Source organism: Pristis pectinata, chromosome 4 (genome assembly GCF_009764475.1).
Source record: "Pristis pectinata isolate sPriPec2 chromosome 4, sPriPec2.1.pri, whole genome shotgun sequence".
Lineage (NCBI taxonomy): Eukaryota > Metazoa > Chordata > Chondrichthyes > Rhinopristiformes > Pristidae > Pristis > Pristis pectinata.
Genome location: NC_067408.1, coordinates 28,525,539 through 28,537,027, shown reverse-complemented (window position 1 = coordinate 28,537,027; position 11,489 = coordinate 28,525,539). Strand labels below are relative to the sequence as shown.

The 11,489-nt window shown below is 38.8% G+C and overlaps 1 protein-coding gene across 3 annotated transcripts in view; it reads right to left on the bottom strand.

Moving 5' to 3' along the window:
* The window catches only part of spock1 (SPARC (osteonectin), cwcv and kazal like domains proteoglycan 1), a 356,391-nt gene that overhangs the window by 230,015 nt on the left and 114,887 nt on the right, over positions 1-11,489 (bottom strand). For all 3 annotated transcript variants that reach the window (XM_052014789.1, XM_052014788.1, XM_052014790.1), the window contains exon 3: positions 7,000-7,045. In XM_052014789.1, the coding sequence (XP_051870749.1) occupies positions 7,000-7,045 (46 nt within the window). The remainder of the gene's footprint in view (positions 1-6,999; positions 7,046-11,489) is intronic.

The window sequence follows — 11,489 nt, the reverse complement described above, 5'->3', positions numbered from 1 at the left end:
GGTACATGGGTCTTTTCTTCAACATTTGAGGACCCAAACTCCTCTATCAACCTGCTTCCCCCCAGCAGTATACTGCCTCCTGACATTAAAAGTTCACAGTGAGATCCTGAAGAAAGTGGACCACTTCCCTGATCCTTGGCAAAAGCCAACATTGATATCAAAATTCATCACTGCCTTCAATGCACCAGCATAACCTTTGGTCAACTAAGGGAAAGACATTTGAAGACCACAGACCTGGCACAAAACTCAAACTACTAGGCAACAATGTTCTTTGCCCTCCTATATCCTTCTGAGCCATGGACTACCCTAAGGCACTAGAAAAATACCACCAATGCTGCATCCACAAAATCCTCTAAATTCACTGGAAGGACAAGTGAACCAATGTTAGTGTCCTCTCCCAGGTCAACATCCCAGGTGCAGAGTCCCAGTTACTCTCAGATGGGTCTTGTCCCATGCCTGATACCAGACTCCTTAAACAAAACCTCTATTCTGAGTTCTATCAGACAAAGTAAAAGATTCAAGGATGTGCTCAAAGTTTCCTTGAAAAAGTGCAAAATCACACTAATTCCTGAGAACCTTTGCCTACCACCATTCAAAGTGGAGGCGGTGCATTCATGATGTTATTAAGAACAAGAAAGCCATGCATCAGATTATAGAGACCCTGCGTAAGCAGTGCACCACCTAACAAACCACCTGCTCGCCCACCCCATCAACCATCTCCTTCCCCATCGGTGGGGGAGTTAGCATTTCCTGCTTTGACCTCATTGGCCATCTCAGAACACATAAAACCACAGGGATGCAAGTCATCCTGAATGCCAAAAGAAGATTCAAACTGTAGTTTATGTTCTCAGTGAGACCTACTGCAAATTCAAATGGATCCTTGACCATATGCCTTAATTGTGAAGAGCTGGGTCATGGTCACTCACTTCCTAGCTCTCAGGATCATTCCAAGTTGCTGCTGCTGATCTCTATCTCATCTCACAGACTGCTGCTTACCGCTTTAGGGAGGTTGTGTTCAAGGAAAGGAGCTAATTTACTCTTTCTTCACACCACAGGAAAAGGCAGAGTGGGCACAAGCATTTGTCCACATTGCAGGTTTCTCAAAGTGCAGACATTTATGAATTCACTCACATCATTACATACACCTCCCTGATAAACTCCTGCCAGGAGTGCCCGGCTGCAGCCCTGGGCAGTCTCCATTGTTACCCTGCACAAAGAAAATATTGCTGATGAACAATGTTTTTCACCAGCTTGACCAGGTCACACTGATCCTCTAGGCACATTTTTTCCATCTTGCTCTCATTATAGATACATTCAGTAGCAACACACATTGATATGTTCCTTTAAGAGCAGGCTGCAAAGATTGCACCTGTTAGATCACATGCTGCCAACTGCAAGGGTTTGAAATACAGCAAAAGGAACCACTGTAGAGGCTGCTACCGCGATGTGAAAGTAAGACACTAGTCGACGAGCTACAGAACAAAAACTGATTTATTTTCCCGCCTTGCTCGGGCCTTTTAAGAGGAACGGTTCCCACCCACCGAAAACGGAAATGATGTATGCGCTATGTCAAACTTTTCCCGTGCGCGGGTTCTCCGTCGCTCGGGAAAGACGGAGGCCCAGTGCCATCTTGGGCCTCGCCGCTCCAACGACGCGCGACCCGACCGCCGAGCTGGTTCACTTGCTCGGACAGTGAGTCACTACACCACAATGTTAGATTCAATACAGCACTACACAGTTGAAAAACTCATCAGTGCTATTATACAAAAACTGTAATAGAAACTACTGCCCATAATGCTGTTTTAAAGCCAAAAAATTATATAGACTAGAATAATATTTAAGACAACATTTTAATGCAATTTTAAGAGTACTTGCTATAGGTTAAAAAGACTTTTTAGCTGAATGATGTGCTGCTTCCTTGTGTACCGATGATTTACCATAAATGAATACGTTGGATAAAGTTTGCAATAGTTGCTTAATAGTTCGAATATTAGGATGTTATTTTCTGTTTTAAACTATTCTGGATCTTTGCTTTGCATCAGAGGAAGAGAAGTGTTTCTTGTAATCAAAGGTTTACTAGACCTAGGACTCAACACCTTCCTTTGCAAGTGGATCCTTGACTTCCTGGCAAACAGACTGCAATCAGTAAGGATAGGCAGCAACACCCCCGCCACGATTATTCTCAACACTGGTACCCCACAAGGCTGCGTCCTCAGCCTCCTACTCTACTCCCTATGGTCTCACAACTGTGTGGCCAGATTCCGCTCTAACGCCATCTACAAGTTTGCAAATGACACCACCGCAGTGGGTCGTATCTCAAATAATGATGAGTCGGAGTACAGGAAGGAGATAGCCTAGTTGCATGGTGTCATGACAATGACCTTTCCCTGAAAGTCAGCAAAACAAAAGAGCTGGTCGTTGACTTCAGAAAGGGGTGGTGCACATGCTACTATTTACATCAACAGTGCTGAGGTCGAGAGTGTTAAAAGCTTCAGGTTTCTAGGAGTGAACATCACCAATAGCCTGTCCTGGTCCAACCACATAAACACCACGGCCAAGAAAGCACACCAGTGCCTCTACTTCCTCAGGAGGCTAAAGAAATTTGGCATATCCCCTTTTGACCCTCACCAATTTTTACTGAGGCAACACAGACAGCATCGTGGCTTAGTATGGCAACTGCTTTGCCTGTGACCACAAAAAACTGCAGAGTTGTGCACACAGCTCAGCGCATTATGGAAACCAGCTTCCCCTCCATGGATTCTGTCTACATTTCCTGCTGTCTTAATAAAGCAGCCAACATAATCAAAGACCCCACCCACTCTGGACATGCTCTCTTCTCCCCTCTCCCATCAGGCAGAAGATACAAAAGCCTGAAAGCTGAGCCTGAAGCCAGGCTCAAGGACAGTTTCTATCCCACTGTTAAGACTATTGAACAATTCCCTAGTACGATAAGATGTACTCTTGACCTCACAATCTACCTCAATATAACTTTGCACCTTGTTGTCCATCTGCACTGCAGTTTCTCTGTCGCTGTTACACTTTATTCCGCATTGTTTTTTTTTCCTTTTGCTACCTCGATGCACTGTATGAATTGATCTGTATGAATGGTATGCAAGACAAATGTTTCACTGTACTTTGGTACATGTGACAATAATAAACCAATTTACTAACCATGTCTGCAATACTGACATTCTACTATATGCTGTCAGAATATAAATTACAATTTTCATTTATTTATATATGGATCCATTTTCAAAATGCTTCCCTTCAAAGAAGGTTTGCTAAGAAATCCAAATATACCCCAATTGCACATAGCTGAAATGAATGCAAGATGGAGAAAACAAATTAATGAGTGTAAATAACCTCAAGTACAGCACCTCCAATGATTGTTATTTATTGGAACTTGTGTATTTGGAATTTATTAATTCTATTTCTCCTTTCCATCAAAAACAAGTTGCGTCAGCTGTGACTCACTTTGTAGTATCCTTGTCTCTGAGTCAGACATTTATGGGTTGAAGCTCCACTCTAGACTTGAACACAAAAATTTAGGTTGACATTCCAGTTCTGTTCAGAATAAATGCTGCTGTCTTGGAGACCTTATGGTTGCAACATTAAACCAAGGCATCATCTAATCTCTCAAGTGAATGCAAATAATATCATAGTACTGTTTCAACAAAGAACAGGATTTATCACACCTGTCCTGACCAATATTCATCTTTCAATCAACATTACTAAAACAGATGACCTATTCCTTGCTATTTATGGGAGCCTGCTATGCACACACTGGCTACCATACTTTCTGAATTACAAAGGTGACCACCTTGAAGTATTTCCACGGCTGCAGAGTGCTTTGGGATGTGAAAAGTTCATTAAATTGCACAGCTCTTTTTCCCTATCATGGCTTTTCCAAATGATCTAGAGATAATGAGATGCTCTGGATACATTTATGCAAATAACATCAGTCTTGGAGGCAAATAATGATGGAGCTGTGCCTCAAAATTATTCAACAATTTCACGTTCATCTCTTTGCTTTGTATGGAACAAAATCCCTGCTCTGTTCTTTTTCTAGAAAATGATGAGAAGGTACAGGTTACCTGTGGTGGAGTTGCATGGGATTTAGAGTAAAAGAAAAAGACCGCTTGGCATTTCTGGTCAGTGCTTTTCTCTATACTCAGCACGAACTTGCATAAGAACATAAGAAATAGGAGCAGGAGTAGGCCATCTGGACCATCGAGCCTGCTCTGCCATTCAATAAAATCATGGCTGATCTGGCCATGGACTCAGCTCCACCTACCTGCCTTTTCCCCATAACTCTTAATTCCCCTACCTATCTATCTAACTGTGTCTTAAATATATTTAATGAGGTAGCCTCTATTGCTTCCCTGGGCAGAGAATTCCACAGATCCACTACTCTCTGGGAAAAGCAGTTTCTCCTCATCTCCGTTCTAAATCTATTTCCTCAAATCTTACTGCTGTTCCTTGGTTCTAGTCTCACCGACTAGTGGAAACAACTTTCCTGCCTCTATCTTCGCCATCCCTTTCATAATTTTATATGTTTCTATAAGATCCCCTAACTCTTCCGAATTCCAGCAAGTATAGTCCCAGGCGACTCAATCTCTCTTCATAGGCTAACCCTATGAATACTTACTAAGGAGTATTTCCCATAATGTCCCTATATCTTTTTATTCCCTTCTTCTTCAAGCATCAAGCCTCCCTTTAAGTGGATCAATGCTTTCTGCATCACATAGCAACAGTTTCAGAATCTCAATGCAACTGAAATAAAGACAATTGCTTTGAAAATTTTAATTGGTGGCTATCCTATATTCATACTTCCCTATTATGGATTCACTAACAAGTGGAAACAGATTCTTCATTCATATCCTACTGTATCCCATCAGGATTTTAAAGATCTAAGTTTTCCCTTCTCCAGGGAAAGCAGCACCAGTCTACTCAATATTCTCCTGCTGGCTGCATTCTCTCAATTTCAGTAATGTTTGATAAATGTTTTCAGCATTCTCAAGGGGTGTTTGACTGGAGCAAAAGCTCAACTTGGCTAATTGGGGCAACAGAGAGGTGCGTTATGCTCAATGAGGTAAAGCGTTCTTCAGTGCCTCTGAAAGCACACTTATAGACATAGGTAGGGAGGGTTTAAATCATCTTAGCAGCCATTGAGAACTGCTACAGCAACTCTAACTTATGGCTTGCAGACATGGTTTAGGACAAAATTGAATCCTGCACAGTGGCATATGCAGCCTCCAACAAGCTCTTACAGCCAAAGTAATTAGATGCCTGGTAGTCATTTTCTGCTCAATGCTGTAATCCAAGTTGTCACTTTGGAGGAATGAGCAATGGTTAAATCACTGAATGTCACACACAAATGGTGAGGTTTCCAGTTGATTCTGTTGGCCTCTGCCTGAACGTAATGCAACATAATGATAACTTTCCACTTATTATTCCTAATCTAAATATTGCAAGTTTATGCGACGTTTGGCATAGACTGCTTTTCTTACTGTGCCCTGAGAAAATGAAGTGGTGTCCTTGTGAAACTCAGGGCTATAATGATCACCCTGACATCACATGTAGAGAGGCCCTTCCTTCAACACCATCTGCTACCTCCTCCCATTGGAATTTCTAGGTCACCATGTTAGTGAGTGCGAGTGAAGGACAAATGCTGGACATGATAATAAGAACAATGCCCTGCTCTTCCTTGGTGTGGTACTGTAGATCTTTATTTTCACCTGAGAGGACTGACAGGGCCTCCAACAGTAATCCCCCAGTATTCAGCATCATCTTAGATCTTTGTCTCAAATTCTCTGGAGTGGGACTTGATTTTACAACTTTCAGACTTGGTAAGGAGATTGCTACAAATCACAGCTGACAGTCTGTATCTTGTTCTTCTAAAATATATCCAATTTGGTCATGGCAATCCAATTTAAAACTTTTATTGATTTCTTGGGTTGGAATGGAATATCAAACTGGGCAGGTTCTCTAGTGAGTGAAGAGATCTGCTCCAGCAAATTACCACCCATGTAATGTTAATAAAGATGTACATGCTCAGTTCCAATATCAAACAGAACTGATCACCTTTGTTTACATTACAATCCAGTAGCAATAAAACGGTAACATGATTGCTTCCAGAAAATAAAATAAGTCAAGGTAAGTGAAAGATTAGAACTGCACCAAAGCAATTACACTTGTAAGTGACATTAATAAGTAGATGATCTGGGCTTTGGTTAGGATTGTTCTTTTTCAAATAATAGTCAACTGAGAGAAAACATCAAATTATAATAGCTGAATTAAATCAACTTTTCATTGGGACCTTTCCATTTAAACTGCCATTATTTTTCTTCACTTCAGAAGTCTACCAAGTATATTATTAGTTTTTCAACATTTAACAGACATTTGTAATTGATCTAAAACATGTTGAACTTAAATTAATAAAAAAAACTTGCTGTAATTTTACCCACTGCTTCTGAATTTTACTTTTCTTTCTTTGTGCACTCACCTGCCATAATACAAATCTCAAATATAAAATTCTGTACGTCAACTTGGAAACGTACATCATGCCCTTCAGATGTTCAGGATATTGTTTCTGAATATTATTCACACTCAATGTATAAAATATTTAGAACATTTATAATAGCTAAAATTTAATTTCATTATGCATACGAAGTTAGGGAGACCTTGAATATTCAGGACCACACAAAATGCAACCAAGTTTCAATTTTTATGACACAGCAGAAATTCTAAAAATTTTGGAAGTACATTTGTACAGGTAACATTAAAATCTCTAATACTATTTAATGTGAAGGGAAGCTCAGAATTTGAAAATCATACACAATTTGTCCTGTCAGAAGTTGATGAAGACAATTCTTCTTATAGCAAAGAAGGAACCTGCTCCATCTTTAATTCACTGTAGTGCCGTTTCAAAAATTGCTTAACAATAGAACTGTAGATAATGCATACTACAATAGTTTTAATAAGTCAAAGAAATCATACCTTGATCAAATGGCTTACTAGGATTCCAGCTTCTGAAATAATCATCCTAAAATAGTAAAATAAAAAAATTCATTACATCAGTATCTTTAGATCTCCAGAGATAAATGACAAGCAGGCTAAGAATGAAGAAAAATCCAATCTTATACTGGACCTTGAAATAGTTATGAACACAACTTTAATATTCCCTAAAGAGGAAAAGATGATCTTAAATATATAAATAATTATGAATGTATCAATTTTTTTTCCTGAATCTGGGCATCACTGCCAAGGCCAAATCCCTAACTACCTTTGTGAAAGTGGTGATGAGCCACATTCTTTTGCTGAAGATACTGTTGGTTTGAGTGTTCCAGGATTTAGAAACAATGACAATGAAGGACCAGTAATACATTTTCAAGTCAGGATGACATACGACTTGGAGAGGAATCAGCAGGTAGTGGTGGTCCCAGGTACCTGCTGCCGCAGGTAGTGGTGGTCCCAGGTACCTGCTGCCCTCGTCCTTGTCGAAGATCAAGACTTTCAGAGGTGCTGTCGTGCTAATCTGGGTGAGTAACTGCAGTGCATATTGTAGCTGGGATACACTGCAGCCAATATGCATCAGTGCTGAAGGGAATGAATGTTTAGAATAGGTGGAGTGCCAATCAAGTGGGCTGCTTTGTCCTGGACAGTGACAGCAAGAATTAAGAATTTTGGAACTATATTTATCTGAGTCAGTGCAGAGTATTCTATCACACTCTTGACTTGTATCTTCTGTAGATGGTAGAAATGTTTTATGGAGTCAGGAGGTGAATCGCAGAATACCCAACCTCTGATCTGCTTTCATGGCTACATTATTTGTGGCTGGTGCTGTCAAGTTACAGGTCAAAATAAGAAGTAATATTCTAGCAAGACAACCCCAAAACCAAATGATCTGCTTTGCGTGAAGCAAGAGGCTGTCAGATGGTAAAACAATAACTACCTTTGTTAATCAAAGTATTTTCACTTACGTGGACCTAGAGGTACTGAAAATACAAGTAAAATAAAAATACAAGACATTAAAAGAAGATACTTTTATTTTGGAGTTGTCCATAATAGTGTCCTGAGGAGGCAGCCATAAAATGACGCACGATTTAGGTGCTGAGGAAAATCATAAAATTAATTGAGCCATTAAATTTTGCCAAGGTTTAATATGCCATGTTGAAATTTTCTGCTTTCCCACCTCAGTACTGTGATCCTACACTAATGGATGGTCCAGTACTTTAAGCTGTGCAAGGGACAGATAGGTACATGCTATATTCTGAGAACATTTGTTTCAAAGAGCAAAATCCTGCTTATCCTACCTGTGCTATCAACCTTCAATGCTGACAGTTTGACTGCAATGGAAGGTAGGCATTCCAAAATTCACAGCGCGGCTGAAAGTGAACTGCTAATACCACAGTACATGTTTCAAGAGGAAGGAGCAGCTGCTGCCAATTGTCAAGTTGTCAACAGACTGATGTGACTACTCTCCACTACACTACATCAAGAGCTGAAGAATCCAAATGCCTAAATGTCAGTAACCTTTTCCTATCTTTCAAAATGTCATAAGAGACTAGCAATAGTAAACAAAACTTTGAGTCCTCTTCTGTCCATATACACTGAAACCTGATTAAACTTTTTCTCCAACTTAAGAACAAAGTGAGCCAGCAGTATAATTGCAGCCTAGTAATGAATAATTCTTAAACATACACTTAATATGATACAATTTGTGCAGTGCAACTAAAGTGAGGGAATTTTACAGCATTAATATGCACAATTATACATCATATGTACAGAATAATTGTTAAAGGGGAGTTAAAAATAAATATATATTTTTAAAATTTACAAGCGTTTACAATATCATCCTTCTTGTTCATCATGAAATAAAGTACACAATCATAAAACTGATTCAAAAATCAAACAGCTTCATAAAAACTTTTTTAAAAACTAAGTACAAACCTCTACTTCCTGTGCACGCAAGCAGAAAAACAAAAGAGAAAGAGAAAGAGTTATATTATTAAAAAAAAGAGTATTCAGAATAACAGACAGGGAGCATTGCCCAATATGCCACAGTCAGGCCTTTGAACAAGCTGCAAAAACAAACTGCCGGAGCATCTGCAGTCTCTTGCGTCTCCTTTGAATGAGCTACCTGATTAGTCCAACTCTCCTGCTCTTCCCCAGAGCCCAGAAAATGATAACTTCACAATTATTTTTCCAACTCCCTTTTGGATAGTTGTTGTTGAGTCTGCATCTACCAACTTTTGGCTAGTGTAGTCTAGAGTTTGCATGTACTCCTTGTAGTCATGGGTTCCCCTGAGCACTTTTGTTTCCTCCCATGTACCAATAATGTGCTAGTTGGTAGGTCAGATGACTACTGTATATTATCCATAGTGTAAATGGGCAGTTGGAGAGTCAGGAAGGTGTTAATAGGCGTGTTTCAGAAAATAGGTTACAGGAAACAAGTGGGGGAAGTGGATCCGATGGAATTGTTCTGACAGCTGGCACAGACCCAATGTGCTGAATGGACTCCTTCTATGTCATAAGAAAATATACAAATATATCATGAGAATGCATTCCTTAAATGTTTATGCTGTCCTTGTTGCTTCTACCAGTTAATTCAATCCATGTGCTTTGGTTTCCTACCATCCTGCTAACAGAAGGAGTTTCTCTCGTATTCACTTTTAAATCCTTTTTAGACTTTGTACACCTCAATCAAATCTCTTTCTAACCTTCTCTGCTGATGTAATTGAAATCTTTCCTCCCTCCTACCATGCCAACATATCCCTCCTGCACTCTAAGGCCTTGAAAAATTCCTAATTAAATAATTAGGAACAATAGCTAGGAGGTCAGAAACATTGATTATAGATCTAATGGAACAAAAGTCCAGGTCAGTATTTCTGCATCCCAACTGTGTGTTTGTTCAATTCTGCTTTCTCACAAAGAAAAGAAAATAAACAACAAAAGAAGGGGTTTTGAGAAAGAATTTCAACAAAGTAATAGAAAACAATGAAAGGTATAATACAGAAGAAGAAAATTTAACTAACCTAATAAGGACAACATTAGGAAGCAAGAAATGGTTGGGTTAACCTACTCATTTGCAGAGCAACGTAGCAGAGAATTTGAATAATCATGCCATCTTAATGAACTACAAGCTTTGATCCTTTATTTTATACCATACTTGTCCATACCATTGCAACTTCACTTTACAAATTAATGGATCAACAGTAGAACACTATACCGAATAGTATTTGAATGCCATTCACATACCTTGATGCAAATCAAAAATTGTTTTCCAAAAAGGCTGAAAGGCACTTCTTAATTATAACACAACCTATGTGGCACTTTCAAAACTAACCTATAGTGATGTGATGCACGTCTCCAGCATGCTGGTTGCAAGGATCTTAATTAGGCATTCCTGCTTAAAAGTTAATGCCTGATCATTTAATAGCACTGGTGTATTGCACTCTTCTCCAAAATTTATTCCACAATAGAATGATGTCCAGAAGGAGAGTGATAACACTTCTAGAGCCACAAAATGTAATGACTTTTTAGTCATTCACATTTGGTGTTTATGTAGCTTCATCAGTGGGAAAGCAGCAGCTTGCAGGGGCTCCGAAACATTCTATCCACCATAAAGCAATAGGGATTCTACTTCAAAATACTTTATATTAGCTGTAAAATGCTTTGGGATATTCCAAGGTCATGAAAAGCACCACACAGGTGCAAAACCTCTTTTTTATATTGTGATAGTAAAACACACAAATTTGCATTCTTGAAGTAGGATTCTGTTATTGGTATGAGATGACTACTTTTTGAAATACAAATAAGAGGCCCACACTCACTGTAATACTATAGCATTGAATGGGATGTGATTGTTAGCGGTGCCTTGGTGAATGGAATCTTTATAAAATTGCAAAGTGGCATTCTGTAACTTGAACTCAAACTTGAGCTAGGATTCTAATGCTTGACTATTTGAGTGTTTGTTACTTGTAATTTATTTTGAAAAAATAAAATTTAGAACCAGGTTGCCTTTGCTGTATTCCTGTTACCCAAAATAATTTATACCAGTTTTTAAATTTTTTGAAGCACTGAAATGAGTTACAAGTTACTCTGCCCTTATAAGGTACTTATAAATTCATAAGAGTTAAGCACTCTCATCATGCCAGTTTTTTTAAAAAAATGTCCAAAGCTTTACTACCAGTTTCGGAATACCATTACTGCAGAACTCAACTATTGTTGAAATATATTTATGCATTGACCAGAAAATTAAACTCTCACACATCACTGGCTTCTAAGCAAATAGAAAAATAAAAGCTTTTTTCTCTCCATAGCTTTCTGTAAATTAAAAATATTTCAATTTCAAATGAAATTGAAGTTGGTTGAATTTATTCCATCTTAGCTTCATAGAAAGGTATCAACTAGCAAAGCTAAGAAATGAAAGCCATTAAAGAAATATGAAGAAAGTTAATGAAGCTAATTAACTTTTGAGATTGGGT